The sequence below is a fragment of the Petromyzon marinus genome, assembly GCF_048934315.1.
Source record: "Petromyzon marinus isolate PM22_M1 ecotype Great Lakes invasive population chromosome 75 unlocalized genomic scaffold, UKy_Petmar_22M1.pri1.0 chr75_unloc.3, whole genome shotgun sequence".
NCBI classification, from domain to species: domain Eukaryota; kingdom Metazoa; phylum Chordata; class Hyperoartia; order Petromyzontiformes; family Petromyzontidae; genus Petromyzon; species Petromyzon marinus.
This window is the reverse complement of record NW_027422615.1, coordinates 332,501-351,220: the sequence shown is the minus strand read 5'-3', so window position 1 is coordinate 351,220 and position 18,720 is coordinate 332,501. Positions and strand designations below refer to the sequence as shown.

Here is an 18,720-nt window from a genome sequence, read left to right as displayed (position 1 = left end):
GACGCTGAGTCTCCAGACGCTGAGTCTCTAGACGCTGAGACTCTAGACGCTGAGACTCTAGACGCTGAGTCTCTAGACGCTGAGACTCTAGACGCTGAGTCTCTAGACGCTGACGCTGAGACTCTAGACGCTGAGTCTCTAGACGCTGAGTCTCTAGACGCTGAGTCTCTAGACACTGAGACGCTGAGTCTCTAGACGCTGACACTGAGACTCTAGACGCTGAGTCTCTAGACGCTGAGTCTCTAGACACTGAGTCTCTAGACGCCGGGTCTCTAGACGCTGACTCTGAGTCTCTAGACGCCGAGTCTCTAGACGCTGAGACTCTAGACGCTGAGTCTCTAGACGCTGAGTCTCTAGACGCTGAGTCTCTAGACGCTGAGTCTCTAGACGCTGACGCTGAGTCTCTAGACGCTGAGTCTCTAGACGCTGAGTCTCTAGACGCTGAGTCTCTAGACGCTGACGCCGAGTCTCTAGACGCTGAGTCTCTAGACGCTGAGACTCTAGACGCTGAGACTCTAGACGCTGAGTCTCTAGACGCTGAGTCTCTAGACGCTGAGTCTCTAGACGCTGAGACGCTGAGTCTCTAGACGCTGAGTCTCTAGACGCTGAGTCTCTAGACGCTGAGACTCTAGACGCTGAGTCTCTAGACGCTGAGACTCTAGACGCTGAGTCTCTAGACGCTGAGTCTCTAGACGCTGAGACGCTGAGTCTCTAGACGCTGAGTCTCTAGACGCTGAGTCTCTAGACGCTGAGACTCTAGACGCTGAGACTCTAGACGCTGAGTCTCTAGACGCTGAGTCTCTAGACGCTGAGTCTCTAGACGCTGAGACTCTAGACGCTGAGACTCTAGACGCTGAGTCTCCAGACGCTGAGTCTCTAGACGCTGAGACTCTAGACGCTGAGACTCTAGACGCTGAGTCTCTAGACGCTGAGACTCTAGACGCTGAGTCTCTAGACGCTGACGCTGAGACTCTAGACGCTGAGTCTCTAGACGCTGAGTCTCTAGACGCTGAGTCTCTAGACACTGAGACGCTGAGTCTCTAGACGCTGACACTGAGACTCTAGACGCTGAGTCTCTAGACGCTGAGTCTCTAGACACTGAGTCTCTAGACGCCGGGTCTCTAGACGCTGACTCTGAGTCTCTAGACGCCGAGTCTCTAGACGCTGAGACTCTAGACGCTGAGTCTCTAGACGCTGAGTCTCTAGACGCTGAGTCTCTAGACGCTGAGTCTCTAGACGCTGACGCTGAGTCTCTAGACGCTGAGTCTCTAGACGCTGAGTCTCTAGACGCTGAGTCTCTAGACGCTGACGCTGAGTCTCTAGACGCTGAGTCTCCAGACGCTGAGTCTCTAGACGCTGAGTCTCTAGACGCTGATTCTCTAGACGCTGAGTCTCTAGACGCCGAGTCTCTAGACGCTGAGTCTCTAGACGCCGAGTCTCTAGACGCCGAGACTCTAGACACTGAGTCTCTAGCTGCTGAGACTCTAGACGCTGAGACTCTAGACGCTGACGCTGAGTCTCTAGACGCTGAGACTCTAGACGCTGAGTCTCTAGACGCTGAGTCTCTAGACGCTGAGTCTCTAGACGCTGAGTCTCTAGACGCTGAGTCTCTAGACGCTGAGTCTCTAGACGCTGAGACTCTAGACGCTGAGTCTCTAGACGCTGAGTCTCTAGACGCTGAGTCTCTAGACGCTGAGTCTCTAGACACTGAGTCTCTAGACGCTGAGTCTCTATACGCTGAGTCTCTAGACGCTGAGTCTCTAGACGCTGAGTCTCTAGACGCTGAGTCTCTAGACGCTGAGACTCTAGACGCTGAGTCTCTAGACGCTGAGACTCTAGACGCTGAGTCTCTAGACGCCGGGTCTCTAGACGCTGAGTCTCTAGACGCTGAGACTCTAGACACTGAGTCTCTAGACGCTGAGTCTCTAGACGCTGAGTCTCTAGACGCTGAGTCTCTAGACGCCGGGTCTCTAGACGCTGACGCTGAGTCTCTAGACGCTGAGTCTCTAGACTCTAGAGACTCTAGACGCTGAGACTCTAGACGCTGATGCTGAGTCTCTAGACGCTGAGTCTCTAGACGCCGGGTCTCTAGACGCCGGGTCTCTAGACGCCGAGTCTCTAGACGCTGAGTCTCTAGACGCCGAGTCTCTAGACGCTGAGTCTCTAGCCGCTGAGTCTCTAGACGCTGAGTCTCCAGACGCTGAGTCTCTAGACGCTGAGTCTCTAGACGCTGAGACGCTGAGTCTCTAGACGCTGAGTCTCTAGACGCCGAGTCTCTAGACGCTGAGTCTCTAGACTCTAGAGACTCTAGACGCTGAGTCTCTAGACTCTAGACGCTGAGACTCTAGACGCTGAGTCTCTAGACGCTGAGACTCTAGACGCTGAGTCTCTAGACGCTGAGTCTCTAGACGCTGAGACTCTAGACGCTGAGTCTCTAGACGCTGAGTCTCTAGACGCTGAGACTCTAGACGCTGAGTCTCTAGACGCTGAGACTCTAGACGCTGAGTCTCTAGACGCCGGGTCTCTAGACGCTGAGTCTCTAGACGCTGAGACTCTAGACGCTGAGTCTCTAGACGCTGAGTCTCTAGACGCTGAGTCTCTAGACGCTGAGTCTCTAGACACTGAGTCTCTAGACGCTGAGTCTCTAGACGCTGAGTCTCTAGACACTGAGTCTCTAGACGCCGGGTCTCTAGACGCTGACTCTGAGTCTCTAGACGCCGAGTCTCTAGACGCTGAGACTCTAGACGCTGAGTCTCTAGACGCTGAGTCTCTAGACGCTGAGTCTCTAGACGCTGAGTCTCTAGACGCTGACGCTGAGTCTCTAGACGCTGAGTCTCTAGACGCTGAGTCTCTAGACGCTGAGTCTCTAGACGCTGACGCTGAGTCTCTAGACGCTGAGTCTCCAGACGCTGAGTCTCTAGACGCTGAGTCTCTAGACGCTGATTCTCTAGACGCTGAGTCTCTAGACGCCGAGTCTCTAGACGCTGAGTCTCTAGACGCCGAGTCTCTAGACGCCGAGACTCTAGACACTGAGTCTCTAGCTGCTGAGACTCTAGACGCTGAGACTCTAGACGCTGACGCTGAGTCTCTAGACGCTGAGACTCTAGACGCTGAGTCTCTAGACGCTGAGTCTCTAGACGCTGAGTCTCTAGACGCTGAGTCTCTAGACGCTGAGTCTCTAGACGCTGAGACTCTAGACGCTGAGTCTCTAGACGCTGAGTCTCTAGACGCTGAGTCTCTAGACGCTGAGTCTCTAGACACTGAGACTCTAGACGCTGAGTCTCTATACGCTGAGTCTCTAGACGCTGAGTCTCTAGACGCTGAGTCTCTAGACACTGAGACTCTAGACGCTGAGTCTCTAGACGCTGAGTCTCCAGACGCTGAGTCTCTAGACGCTGAGTCTCTATACGCTGAGTCTCTAGACGCTGAGTCTCTAGACGCTGAGTCTCTAGACGCTGAGTCTCTAGACGCTGAGACTCTAGACGCTGAGTCTCTAGACGCTGAGACTCTAGACGCTGAGTCTCTAGACGCCGGGTCTCTAGACGCTGAGTCTCTAGACGCTGAGACTCTAGACACTGAGTCTCTAGACGCTGAGTCTCTAGACGCTGAGTCTCTAGACGCTGAGTCTCTAGACGCCGGGTCTCTAGACGCTGACGCTGAGTCTCTAGACGCTGAGTCTCTAGACGCTGAGTCTCTAGACTCTAGAGACTCTAGACGCTGAGACTCTAGACGCTGATGCTGAGTCTCTAGACGCTGAGTCTCTAGACGCCGGGTCTCTAGACGCTGAGTCTCTAGACGCTGACGCTGAGTCTCTAGACGCTGAGTCTCTAGACGCTGAGTCTCTAGACGCTGAGACTCTAGACGCTGAGTCTCTAGACGCTGAGTCTCTAGACGCTGAGTCTCTAGACGCTGAGAGGCTGAGTCTCTAGACGCTGAGTCTCTAGACGCTGAGTCTCTAGACGCTGAGTCTCTAGACGCTGAGACTCTAGACGCTGAGTCTCTAGACTCTGAGTCTCTAGACGCTGAGTCTCTAGACGCTGAGACTGAGACTCTAGACGCTGAGTCTCTAGACGCTGAGTCTCTAGACGCTGACGCTGAGTCTCTAGACGCTGACGCTGAGTCTCTAGACGCTGACGCTGAGTCTGTAGACGCCGAGTCTCTAGACGCTGAGTCTCTAGACGCTGACGCTGAGTCTCTAGACGCCGAGTCTCTAGACGCTGAGTCTCTAGACGCTGAGTCTCTAGACGCTGACACTGAGTCTCTAGACGCTGAGACTGAGTCTCTAGACACTGAGTCTCTAGACGCTGAGTCTCTAGACGCTGAGACTCTAGACACTGAGTCTCTAGACGCTGAGTCTCTAGACGCTGACACTGAGTCTCTAGACGCTGAGACTGAGTCTCTAGACGCTGAGTCTCTAGACGCTGAGTCTCTAGACGCTGACGCTGAGTCTCTAGACGCTGACGCTGAGTCTCTAGACGCTGACGCTGAGTCTCTAGACGCCGAGTCTCTAGACGCTGAGACTCTAGACGCTGAGACTCCAGACGCTGAGTCTCAAGACGCTGAGTCTCTAGACGCTGATTCTCTAGACGCTGAGTCTCCAGACGCTGAGTCTCCAGACGCTGAGTCTCCAGACGCTGAGTCTCTAGACGCTGAGACTCTAGACGCTGAGTCTCTAGACACTGAGTCTCTAGACGCTGACACTGAGTCTCTAGACGCTGAGACTGAGTCTCTAGACGCTGAGTCTCTAGACGCTGAGTCTCTAGACGCTGACGCTGAGTCTCTAGACGCTGACGCTGAGTCTCTAGACGCTGACGCTGAGTCTCCAGACGCCGAGTCTCTAGACGCTGAGACTCTAGACGCTGAGACTCCAGACGCTGAGTCTCCAGACGCTGAGTCTCTAGACGCTGATTCTCTAGACGCTGAGTCTCTAGACGCTGAGTCTCTAGACGCTGATTCTCTAGACGCTGAGTCTCTAGACGCTGAGTCTCTAGACGCTGAGTCTCTAGACACTGAGTCTCTAGACGCTGAGTCTCTATACGCTGAGTCTCTAGACACTGAGACTCTAGACGCTGAGTCTCTAGACGCTGAGTCTCTAGACGCTGAGACTCTAGACGCTGAGTCTCTAGACGCTGAGTCTCTAGACGCTGAGACTCTAGACGCTGAGTCTCTAGACGCTGAGACTCTAGACGCTGAGACTCTAGACGCTGAGTCTCTAGACGCTGAGTCTCTAGACGCTGAGTCTCTAGACGCTGAGACTCTAGACGCTGAGTCTCTAGACGCTGAGTCTCTAGACGCTGAGTCTCTAGACGCTGAGTCTCTAGACGCTGAGACTCTAGACGCTGAGTCTCTAGACGCTGAGACTCTAGACGCTGAGTCTCTAGACGCTGAGTCTCTAGACGCTGAGTCTCTAGACGCTGAGACTCTAGACGCTGAGTCTCTAGACGCTGAGACTCTAGACGCTGAGTCTCTAGACGCTGAGTCTCTAGACGCTGAGTCTCTAGACGCTGAGACTCTAGACGCTGAGTCTCCAGACGCTGAGTCTCTAGACGCTGAGTCTCTAGACGCTGAGACTCTAGACGCTGAGACTCTAGACGCTGAGTCTCCAGACGCTGAGTCTCTAGACGCTGAGTCTCTAGACGCTGAGTCTCTAGACGCTGAGTCTCTAGACGCTGAGACGCTGAGTCTCTAGACGCTGAGTCTCTAGACGCTGAGTCTCTAGACGCTGAGACTCTAGATGCTGAGTCTCTAGACGCTGAGACTCTAGACGCTGAGTCTCTAGACGCTGAGTCTCTAGACGCTGAGTCTCTAGACGCTGAGACGCTGAGTCTCTAGACGCTGAGTCTCTAGACGCTGAGTCTCTAGACGCTGAGACTCTAGACGCTGAGTCTCTAGACGCTGAGACTCTAGACGCTGAGTCTCTAGACGCTGAGTCTCTAGACGCTGAGACGCTGAGTCTCTAGACGCTGAGTCTCTAGACGCTGAGTCTCTAGACGCTGAGACTCTAGACGCTGAGTCTCTAGACGCTGAGTCTCTAGACGCTGAGTCTCTAGACGCTGAGACTCTAGACGCTGAGACTCTAGACGCTGAGTCTCCAGACGCTGAGTCTCTAGACGCTGAGACTCTAGACGCTGAGTCTCTAGACGCTGACGCTGAGACTCTAGACGCTGAGTCTCTAGACGCTGAGTCTCTAGACGCTGAGTCTCTAGACACTGAGACGCTGAGTCTCTAGACGCTGACACTGAGACTCTAGACGCTGAGTCTCTAGACGCTGAGTCTCTAGACACTGAGTCTCAAGACGCCGGGTCTCTAGACGCTGACTCTGAGTCTCTAGACGCCGAGTCTCTAGACGCTGAGACTCTAGACGCTGAGTCTCTAGACGCTGAGTCTCTAGACGCTGAGTCTCTAGACGCTGAGTCTCTAGACGCTGACGCTGAGTCTCTAGACGCTGAGTCTCTAGACGCTGAGTCTCTAGACGCTGACGCTGAGTCTCTAGACGCTGAGTCTCCAGACGCTGAGTCTCTAGACGCTGAGACTCTAGACGCTGAGTCTCTAGACGCTGAGACTCTAGACGCTGAGACTCTAGACGCTGAGTCTCTAGACGCTGAGTCTCTAGACGCTGAGACTCTAGACGCTGAGTCTCTAGACGCTGAGTCTCTAGACGCTGAGTCTCTAGACGCTGAGACTCTAGACGCTGAGTCTCTAGACGCTGAGTCTCTAGACGCTGAGACTCTAGACGCTGAGTCTCTAGACGCTGAGACTCTAGACGCTGAGTCTCTAGACGCTGAGTCTCTAGACGCCGAGTCTCTAGACGCTGAGTCTCTAGACGCTGAGACTCTAGACGCTGAGTCTCTAGACGCTGAGTCTCTAGACGCTGAGTCTCTAGACGCTGAGACTCTAGACGCTGAGACTCTAGACGCTGAGTCTCCAGACGCTGAGTCTCTAGACGCTGAGTCTCTAGACGCTGAGACTCTAGACGCTGAGACTCTAGACGCTCAGTCTCCAGACGCTGAGTCTCTAGACGCTGAGTCTCTAGACGCTGAGTCTCTAGACGCTGAGTCTCTAGACGCTGAGACGCTGAGTCTCTAGACGCTGAGTCTCTAGACGCTGAGTCTCTAGACGCTGAGACTCTAGACGCTGAGTCTCTAGACGCTGAGACTCTAGACGCTGAGACTCTAGACGCTGAGTCTCTAGACGCTGAGTCTCTAGACGCTGAGTCTCTAGACGCTGAGACGCTGAGTCTCTAGACGCTGAGTCTCTAGACGCTGAGTCTCTAGACGCTGAGACTCTAGACGCTGAGTCTCTAGACGCTGAGACTCTAGACGCTGAGTCTCTAGACGCTGAGTCTCTAGACGCTGAGACGCTGAGTCTCTAGACGCTGAGTCTCTAGACGCTGAGTCTCTAGACGCTGAGACTCTAGACGCTGAGACTCTAGACGCTGAGTCTCTAGACGCTGAGTCTCTAGACGCTGAGTCTCTAGACGCTGAGACTCTAGACGCTGAGACTCTAGACGCTGAGTCTCCAGACGCTGAGTCTCTAGACGCTGAGACTCTAGACGCTGAGACTCTAGACGCTGAGTCTCTAGACGCTGAGACTCTAGACGCTGAGTCTCTAGACGCTGACGCTGAGACTCTAGACGCTGAGTCTCTAGACGCTGAGTCTCTAGACGCTGAGTCTCTAGACACTGAGACGCTGAGTCTCTAGACGCTGACACTGAGACTCTAGACGCTGAGTCTCTAGACGCTGAGTCTCTAGACACTGAGTCTCTAGACGCCGGGTCTCTAGACGCTGACTCTGAGTCTCTAGACGCCGAGTCTCTAGACGCTGAGACTCTAGACGCTGAGTCTCTAGACGCTGAGTCTCTAGACGCTGAGTCTCTAGACGCTGAGTCTCTAGACGCTGACGCTGAGTCTCTAGACGCTGAGTCTCTAGACGCTGAGTCTCTAGACGCTGAGTCTCTAGACGCTGACGCTGAGTCTCTAGACGCTGAGTCTCCAGACGCTGAGTCTCTAGACGCTGAGTCTCTAGACGCTGATTCTCTAGACGCTGAGTCTCTAGACGCCGAGTCTCTAGACGCTGAGTCTCTAGACGCCGAGTCTCTAGACGCCGAGACTCTAGACACTGAGTCTCTAGCTGCTGAGACTCTAGACGCTGAGACTCTAGACGCTGACGCTGAGTCTCTAGACGCTGAGACTCTAGACGCTGAGTCTCTAGACGCTGAGTCTCTAGACGCTGAGTCTCTAGACGCTGAGTCTCTAGACGCTGAGTCTCTAGACGCTGAGTCTCTAGACGCTGAGACTCTAGACGCTGAGTCTCTAGACGCTGAGTCTCTAGACGCTGAGTCTCTAGACGCTGAGTCTCTAGACACTGAGTCTCTAGACGCTGAGTCTCTATACGCTGAGTCTCTAGACGCTGAGTCTCTAGACGCTGAGTCTCTAGACGCTGAGTCTCTAGACGCTGAGACTCTAGACGCTGAGTCTCTAGACGCTGAGACTCTAGACGCTGAGTCTCTAGACGCCGGGTCTCTAGACGCTGAGTCTCTAGACGCTGAGACTCTAGACACTGAGTCTCTAGACGCTGAGTCTCTAGACGCTGAGTCTCTAGACGCTGAGTCTCTAGACGCCGGGTCTCTAGACGCTGACGCTGAGTCTCTAGACGCTGAGTCTCTAGACTCTAGAGACTCTAGACGCTGAGACTCTAGACGCTGATGCTGAGTCTCTAGACGCTGAGTCTCTAGACGCCGGGTCTCTAGACGCCGGGTCTCTAGACGCCGAGTCTCTAGACGCTGAGTCTCTAGACGCCGAGTCTCTAGACGCTGAGTCTCTAGCCGCTGAGTCTCTAGACGCTGAGTCTCCAGACGCTGAGTCTCTAGACGCTGAGTCTCTAGACGCTGAGACGCTGAGTCTCTAGACGCTGAGTCTCTAGACGCCGAGTCTCTAGACGCTGAGTCTCTAGACTCTAGAGACTCTAGACGCTGAGTCTCTAGACTCTAGACGCTGAGACTCTAGACGCTGAGTCTCTAGACGCTGAGACTCTAGACGCTGAGTCTCTAGACGCTGAGTCTCTAGACGCTGAGACTCTAGACGCTGAGTCTCTAGACGCTGAGTCTCTAGACGCTGAGACTCTAGACGCTGAGTCTCTAGACGCTGAGACTCTAGACGCTGAGTCTCTAGACGCCGGGTCTCTAGACGCTGAGTCTCTAGACGCTGAGACTCTAGACGCTGAGTCTCTAGACGCTGAGTCTCTAGACGCTGAGTCTCTAGACGCTGAGTCTCTAGACACTGAGTCTCTAGACGCTGAGTCTCTAGACGCTGAGTCTCTAGACACTGAGTCTCTAGACGCCGGGTCTCTAGACGCTGACTCTGAGTCTCTAGACGCCGAGTCTCTAGACGCTGAGACTCTAGACGCTGAGTCTCTAGACGCTGAGTCTCTAGACGCTGAGTCTCTAGACGCTGAGTCTCTAGACGCTGACGCTGAGTCTCTAGACGCTGAGTCTCTAGACGCTGAGTCTCTAGACGCTGAGTCTCTAGACGCTGACGCTGAGTCTCTAGACGCTGAGTCTCCAGACGCTGAGTCTCTAGACGCTGAGTCTCTAGACGCTGATTCTCTAGACGCTGAGTCTCTAGACGCCGAGTCTCTAGACGCTGAGTCTCTAGACGCCGAGTCTCTAGACGCCGAGACTCTAGACACTGAGTCTCTAGCTGCTGAGACTCTAGACGCTGAGACTCTAGACGCTGACGCTGAGTCTCTAGACGCTGAGACTCTAGACGCTGAGTCTCTAGACGCTGAGTCTCTAGACGCTGAGTCTCTAGACGCTGAGTCTCTAGACGCTGAGTCTCTAGACGCTGAGTCTCTAGACGCTGAGACTCTAGACGCTGAGTCTCTAGACGCTGAGTCTCTAGACGCTGAGTCTCTAGACGCTGAGTCTCTAGACACTGAGACTCTAGACGCTGAGTCTCTATACGCTGAGTCTCTAGACGCTGAGTCTCTAGACGCTGAGTCTCTAGACACTGAGACTCTAGACGCTGAGTCTCTAGACGCTGAGTCTCCAGACGCTGAGTCTCTAGACGCTGAGTCTCTATACGCTGAGTCTCTAGACGCTGAGTCTCTAGACGCTGAGTCTCTAGACGCTGAGTCTCTAGACGCTGAGACTCTAGACGCTGAGTCTCTAGACGCTGAGACTCTAGACGCTGAGTCTCTAGACGCCGGGTCTCTAGACGCTGAGTCTCTAGACGCTGAGACTCTAGACACTGAGTCTCTAGACGCTGAGTCTCTAGACGCTGAGTCTCTAGACGCTGAGTCTCTAGACGCCGGGTCTCTAGACGCTGACGCTGAGTCTCTAGACGCTGAGTCTCTAGACGCTGAGTCTCTAGACTCTAGAGACTCTAGACGCTGAGACTCTAGACGCTGATGCTGAGTCTCTAGACGCTGAGTCTCTAGACGCCGGGTCTCTAGACGCCGGGTCTCTAGACGCCGAGTCTCTAGACGCTGAGTCTCTAGACGCCGAGTCTCTAGACGCTGAGTCTCTAGCCGCTGAGTCTCTAGACGCTGAGTCTCCAGACGCTGAGTCTCTAGACGCTGAGTCTCTAGACGCTGAGACGCTGAGTCTCTAGACGCTGAGTCTCTAGACGCCGAGTCTCTAGACGCTGAGTCTCTAGACTCTAGAGACTCTAGACGCTGAGTCTCTAGACTCTAGACGCTGAGACTCTAGACGCTGAGTCTCTAGACGCTGAGACTCTAGACGCTGAGTCTCTAGACGCTGAGTCTCTAGACGCTGAGACTCTAGACGCTGAGTCTCTAGACGCTGAGTCTCTAGACGCTGAGTCTCTAGACGCTGAGTCTCTAGACGCTGAGACGCTGAGACTCTAGACGCTGAGTCTCTAGACGCTGAGTCTCTAGACTCTAGACGCTGAGACTCTAGACGCTGAGTCTCTAGACGCTGAGTCTCTAGACTCTAGACGCTGAGACTCTAGACGCCGTGACTCGGTCTGCCAGGGTCTCTGGACACCACCCCTCCTCCGCAAGCCCCGCCCGCTAGCGCCCCCTCCCCCGCCCGGCACGTCACCTGTCTGACGAGCTGGACGTGGAGCTGGAGTTGCTGTCGCTGGTGGAGGAGCACGAGCGGGTGGTGGAGTGGCGTGAGCGCGACAGCCTTGCCGCCCGCTGCTGCTGCTGCTGCTGCTGCTGCTGGCGCTGCTGCTGGTGGTGGTGACGGTGCCTCTGCTGCTGCTGCTGCTGTTGTTGCTGCTGTTGCTGCTGTTGCTGCTGTTGCTGCTGCTGTTGCTGCTGACGCGGGTGGTGGTGGTGGTGATTGTGGTGCTGGTGCCGGTGTCTGCTGTGGTGATGCCGGTGATGCCTCTGCTGCTGCTGCTGGTGCTGCTGGTGCTGCTGCTGGTGCTGCTGCTGGTGCTGCTGCTGCGCCGGCGAGCGGCTGCGCCCGTGATGGTAGCCGCGCTCCCTCCGGCGCCGGCTCCGCGCCAGCGCCGACGCCAGCTTCTCCTTCGAGCCGCCGCCGCCGCCGGAAGACGACGAAGAGGACGCGGCCGCGCCGCCTCCACCGCCTCCGCCGCCTCCACCGCCTCCGCCGCCTCCGCCGCCGCCTCCGCCGCCTCCGCCGCCTCCGCCGTCGTCCCGGTAACCGTCCCGGTAGCGCGGCGGCGCCAGCGGCGGCGGCGGCGGCAGCGCGGGCCCCCCGCCGCCCCCCATGGCCGGGGGCAGCGGCGGCGCACCCCCGCCGGAGGGCCCCCCCCCATCGTAGCGCTGCCCCCCGCCGGTCCGGGAGCCGGCACCGTAGTAGGGTCCCGGGCGCGAGCTCTCCCGGTAGTAATCCAGCTCGTAGCCGCCGCCGCCGCCGCCCCGGCTACTGCTGCTGCTGCTGGCGCCGCTGTTGGCGCCGTGGTACGGGTCGTAGGCGCCGCCGCGGTCCGGGTGCCTGGGCGGAGAGACGCCGGGTCACGCGGTCAGTCCGGGGGGTGGCGGCCGCGTGGAGGTCGCGTGGAGGTCGCGTGGAGGTCGCGTGGAGGTCGCGGGCGGGGGTCACGGGGGGGGGGGGGTCACGGTAGGTCACGGTGGCAGAGGGGGTGGGGGTTACGAAAGGTCACGGAGTGGCTGTCCCTGTGTGTGTGAGACTGCTGCTGCTGCTGTGTGGTCCTGTAGCCTAGGGGGCACCCCCAGTGGCAGCTGTCCCTGTGTGTCTGCTGCTGTGTGGTCCTGTAGCCTAGGGGGCACCCCCAGTGGCAGCTGTCCCTGTGTGTGAGACTGCTGCTGCTGCTGTGTGGTGCTGTAGCCTAGGGGGCACCCCCAGTGGCAGCTGTCCCTGTGTGTGAGTCTGCTGCTGCTGTGTGGTGCTGTAGCCTAGGGGGCACCCCCAGTGACAGCTGTCCCTGTGTGTTAGACTGCTGCTTCTGTGTGGTCCTGTAGCCTAGGGGGCACCCCCAGTGGCAGCTGTCCCTGTGTGTGAGTCTGCTGCTGGTGTGTGGTGCTGTAGCCTAGGGGACACCCCCAGTGACAGCTGTCCCTGTGTGTGAGTCAGCTGCTGTTTGGTCCTATAGCCTAGGGGGCACCCCCAGTGGCAGCTGTCCCTGTGTGTCTGCTGCTGTGTGGTCCTATAGCCTAGTGGCACTCCCAGTGGCAGCTGTCCCTGTGTGTGAGTCTGTTGCTGCTGTGTGGTCCTGTAGCCTAGGGGGCACCCCCAGTGGCAGCTGTCCCTGTGTGTGAGACTGCTGCTGCTTCTGTGTGGTGCTGTAGCCTAGGGGGCACCCCCAGTGACAGCTGTCCCTGTGTGTCTGCTGCTGTGTGGTCCTATAGCCTAGGGGGCACCCCCAGTGGCAACTGTCCCTGTGTGCGAGTCTGCTGCTGCTGCTGTGTGGTGCTGTAGCCTAGGGGACACCCCCAGTGACAGCTGTCCCTGTGTGTGCTTCTGTGTGGTCCTGTAGCCTAGGGGGCACCCCCAGTGGCAGCTGTCCCTGTGTGTGAGTCTGTTGCTGCTGTGTGGTCCTGTAGCCTAGGGGGCACCCCCAGTGGCAGCTGTCCCTGTGTGTGAGTCTGCTGCTTCTGTGTGGTCCTGTAGCCTAAGGGGCACCCCCAGTGGCAGCTGTCCCTGTGTGTGAATCTGCTGCTTCTGTGTGGTTCTACACACAGAAGCAGAATCGTCACTGCGTGTGTTGGCCATGAGCGGGAATCGAACCCGGGTCGCCAGGTTCGTAGCGCAGCGTAGCGCTAACCGCTACACTACCCCCCTCCCCGCTAACACACACACACACACACAGACATACACTAACGCACACTAGCACACACACACCAACGCACGCACACACACACACCAACACTAGCGCACACGCGCTAACACACCACCACACACACACGCACAGAGACACACTTACGCACGCACACACACACCAACACTAGCACACACACACACTAACGCACACACACACACACACCAACACCAGCACACACACGCACCAACGCACGCGCACACACACTAACAACAACAACAACAACCGCCATTCGCCACTAAGTGGCGGTGACGTCATCACGACGCTTGTGCCAGGCTATGTGCACCGTGAGGCCACACACACTAACGCACACTGGCACACACACACACCAACACACACACACACACACACTAACGCACACTGGCACACACACACACACCAACACACGCACCAACACACACACACTAACGCACACTGGCACACACACACACACCAACACACACACACTAACGCACACTGGCACACACCAACACACACACACACTAACGCACACTGGCACACACACCAACACACCAACACACACACACCAACACAAACACGCGACACCAGTAATTACGACCCATATCTCCGTCAATCAACACCGCCGCCGGTGTGAACGACAACCCACCCTCCTCCCTCCCTCCCTCCCCGCCCGCCCGTCCCACCCCAACCCCCAATTTGCTCGCCGGCCGCGTACGAACGTCCAGCGGAACGTCGTCACGTAGGTGAAAATAAAACAACAAAAAATCGCGACGTTTCGGCCACAACACAAGCGGCCTTCATCAGGTGAAGAGGACGCGACCCGTCTGGTAGGACGGCGCTGGAGTGGGAGAAGCCACGCTCAGATCGCGACCTTTAAGCTGTGTGAGAAGAAGAAGAAGACCACGGGCTTTGACAAAGGAATTAGCAAATAATTTAGCATTGAAATGGCTCATTGAAATAGCTAAGTTAAAGTATACACATCCGCAGAGGCGCCCCTTGACAAAGGAATTAGCATAGAATTTAGCACTGAAATGGCTCATTGAAATAGCTAAGTTAAAGTATACACATCCGCAGAGGCGCCCCTTGACAAAGGAATTAGCATAGAATTTAGCATTGAAATGGCTCATTGAAATAGCTAAGTTAAAGTATACACATCCGCAGAGGTGCCCCTTGACAAAGGAATTAGCATAGAATTTAGCACTGAAATGGCTCACTGAAATAGCTAAGTTAAAGTATACACATCCGCAGAGGTACCCCTTGACAAAGGAATTAGCATAGAATTTAGCATTGAAATGGCTCATTGAAATAGCTAAGTTAAAGTATACACATCCGCAGAGGTACCCCTTGACAAAGGAATTAGCATAGAATTTAGCATTGAAATGGCTCATTGAAATAGCCAAATTAAAGTATACACATCCGCAGAGGTGCCCCTTGACAAAGGAATTAGCATAGAATTTAGCACTGAAATGGCTCATTGAAATAGCTAAGTTAAAGTATACACATCCGCAGAGGTGCCCCTTGACAAAGGAATTAGCATAGAATTTAGCACTGAAATGGCTCATTGAAATAGCTAAGTTAAAGTATACACATCCGCAGAGGTACCCCTTGACAAAGGAATTAGCATAGAATTTAGCATTGAAATGGCTCATTGAAATAGCTAAGTTAAAGTGTACACATCCGCAGAGGTACCCCTTGACAAAGGAATTAGCATAGAATTTAGCACTGAAATGGCTCATTGAAATAGCTAAGTTAAAGTATACACATCCGCAGAGGTGCCCCTTGACAAAGGAATTAGCATATAATTTAGCACTGAAATGGCTCATTGAAATAGCTAAGTTTAAGTATACACATCCGCAGAGGTGCCCCTTGACAAAGGAATTAGCATAGAATTTAGCACTGAAATGGCTCACTGAAATAGCTAAGTATACACATCCGCAGAGGTACCCCTTGACAAAGGAATTAGCATAGAATTTAGCACTGAAATGGCTCATTGAAATAGCTAAGTTAAAGTATACACATCCGCAGAGGTGCCCCTTGACAAAGGAATTAGCATCGAATTTAGCATTGAAATAGCTAAGTTAAAGTATACACATCCGCAGAGGTGCCCCTTGACAAAGGAATTAGCATCGAATTCAGCATTGAAATAGCCGAGTGATTAGCTAGTAACTGGTCACAGAAATAGCTACGTTAAAAATCAGAGCATACGCATTCACCGAGGCACCTAGTGCTCATCAGACAGGAGAATTTAGCGAAACACAACCACGCTCAGACATCGGACCTTTAAACCGTGTGCGAGCAAAGAGGGGTGGTGTACGTGCCGGTGGACTTGCAGTTTGGCGAGGGGGGGAAAGGGGGGAAAGGAGATTTTACCAATTGCAATAAAATCCCCGGCAGTTCCAATCGGCCCGGCTGGCTACGCACGGTGGTGGTTGCGCTCAAGCGAATCCACGCTACCCCCCCCCCCGCACCCCGCCCCCCACCATGGCTTTCCCTCCTGACATCGGACGGGAGGAGCGTTCCAGACGGCCGCGGAGGAGGAGGAGGAGGAGGCGGCGGCGTCCGGAAGCGCCGCTCGCTGTCCACGTTCGTCTAATTTGCGCCCCCGGATTATTATTATTATTCGGCTGCGATGAATGTCCACGTTTGCGACGATAAGCCGCCCGCTGACGATACGCTTGGAGTTTGCGCGTCTCTCTCTCTCTCTCTCCTCTCAGGATGTCGTGGGTTCGATCCGGGCCCTGATGAGATGTTAACTACCTCGCCTGGTACGCAGGAGGTCGTGGGTTCGATCCCAACCCTGATGAGATGTTAACTACCTCGCCTGGTACGCAGGAAGTCGTGGGTTCTATCCAGACCCTGATGAGATGTTAACTACCTCGCCTGGTACGCAGGAAGTCGTGGGTTCTATCCGGACCCTGATGAGATGTTAACTACCTCGCATGGTACGCAGGAAGTCGTGGGTTCTATCCGGACCCTGATGAGATGTTAACTACCTCGCCTGGTACGCAGGAGGTCGGGGGTTCGATCCCGACCCTGATGAAATGTTAACTACCTCGCCTGGTATACACAAGAGGTCGTGGGTTCGATCCCAACCCTGATGAGATGTTAACTACCTCGCCTGGTACGCAGGAAGTCGTGGGTTCTATCCGGACCCTGATGAGATGTTAACTACCTCGCCTGGTACGCAGGAGGTCGGGGGTTCGATCCCAACCCTGACGAGATGTTAACTACCTCGATGGTATGGAGGAGGTCGTGGGTTCGATCCCAACCCTGATGAGATGTTAACTACCTCGCCTGGTAAGCAGGAAGTCGTGGGTTCTATCCGGACCCTGATGAGATGTTAACTACCTCGCCTGGTACGCAAGAGGTCGTGGGTTCTATACGGACCCTGATGAGATGTTAACTACCTCGCATGGTACGCAGGAAGTCGTGGGTTCTATCCGGACCCTGATGAGATGTTAACTACCTCGCCTGGTCCGCAGGAAGTCGTGGGTTCTATCCGGACCCTGATGAGATGTTAACTACCTCGCCTGGTATGCAGGAGGTCGTGGGTTCGATTCCAACCCTGATCGATCCCAACCCTGATGAGATGTTAACTACCTCGCCTGGTACACAGGAGATCAGGGGTTCGATCCCAACCCTGATGAGATGTTAACTACCTCGCCTGGTATACAGGAGGTCGTGGGTTCGATCCCAACCCTGATGAAATGTTAACTACCTCGCCTGGTATACACAAGAGGTCGTGGGTTCGATCCCAACCCTGACGAGATGTTAACTACCTCGCCTGGTACACAGGAGGTCGTGGGTTCGATCCCAACCCTGACGAGATGTTAACTACCTCGCCTGGTACATAGGAGGTGGTGGGTTCGATCCCGACCCTGACGAGATGTTAACTACCTCGCCTGGTACGCAGGAGGTCGTGGGTTCGATCCCAACCCTGATGAGATGTTAACTACCTCGCCTGGTACACAGGAGGTCGTGGATTCGATCCCAACCCTGATGAGATGTTAACTACCTCGCCTGGTACGCAGGAGGTCGTGGGTTCGATCCGGACCCTGATGAGATGTTAACTATCTCGCCTGGTACGCAGGAGGTCGGGGGTTCGATCCCAACCCTGATGAGATGTTAACTACCTCGCCTGGTACACAGGAGATAAGGGGTTCGATCCCAACCCTGATGAGATGTTAACTACCTCGCCTGGTACACAGGAGATCAGGGGTTCGATCCCAACCCTGACGAGATGTTAACTACCTCGCCTGGTATACAGGAGGTCGTGGGTTCGATCCCAACCCTGACGAGATGTTAACTACCTCGCCTGGTACACAGGAGATCAGGGGTTCGATCCCAACCCTGATGAAATGTTAACTACCTCGCCTGGTACACAGGAGATCAGGGGTTCGATCCCAACCCTGACGAGATGTTAACTACCTCGCCTGGTATACACAGGAGGTCGGGGGTTCGATCCGAACCCTGACGCACGCTGCTGTATAGTTGGGAGTTTGCGTGTCTCTCTCTCTCTCTCCCCGTGGTCCCGCGGATTTGTCTCCGGGTCCCTCCGGTTTTTCCCTCCACGTTCAGAATCGGCATCACGCGCTCGGCTGCTACGAATTCCCACGTGGTCAAAGCCACCTGCTACAAAGCGGCATCCTCTTGCCCACTCCAGCAATTGTTCACTGCTGTGGTTTTTCCACCCGACAGGCCTCGGGGCAAGGTAAGGTAATTTACCATTTTTACCCGGGTAAAAGGACAAAGGTCAAGGTGTCGACATGCCAAGGGGGGTAAGGTAAAGGGTAGGGTAAAGGTAGCTCGGAAGAATTACCCGGTAGGGTAAACGTAGCGCTAAGCATTAACCCGGTAAACACGGTGGCCTTGTTTACCGCTAACAGCTCCGTGTGGCACAGCCCGTGGCCTCCATTTAACAAGCAACATATATTTTTTTAATATATATAAACTTTTTTTTTAAAACACGCTTTTATGAAACGTAACTCGTAATGGCAGAACTCCGAGGGTCCACGACTCCAAGCAAGTGGGCCCGAAGCTCACCAGAACGTAAGGGGACCCCCCGTGGCCAATTCACAGCCAACGCCGGTCGACCGTGGACAATTAGAGCCGAGCCGAAAACACATAACGTGTGTATGTATAAATATGAAAACAAAAATGCTTAAAGATATTTCTTTCACATTTTTCTCATGATAGAATATAGTATTGGCATCAGTACGACACAAGCATAACCAAGTTCATATTCTTGGTTCTTTCGGTAAAGTCACCACGTTTGAAGGGAAACAACAAAATAATAAAATATATATAAAACAATAAAAAATTCTCGCGACGTTTTGACCATAACACAAACGCTCGTCTTCAGGTGTGTTGTTGAGAATTTTTATTGTTTTATATATATTTTAGTATTTTGTTGTTTCCCTTCAACGTGACTTTACCGAAAGAACTAAGAATATGAATTACTGCCAGTCACGAAAGCTTTAAATCA

At 54.4% G+C, this 18,720-nt stretch overlaps 1 protein-coding gene across 1 annotated transcript in view; it reads right to left on the bottom strand.

Annotated features, from left to right (window-relative positions):
• LOC116958294 (uncharacterized) overlaps positions 1–18,720 on the bottom strand; it is a 92,460-nt gene that overhangs the window by 19,833 nt on the left and 53,907 nt on the right. The window contains exon 3 of the mRNA XM_076058476.1: positions 11,063–11,929. Coding sequence (XP_075914591.1) covers positions 11,063–11,929 — 867 coding nt within the window. The remainder of the gene's footprint in view (positions 1–11,062; positions 11,930–18,720) is intronic.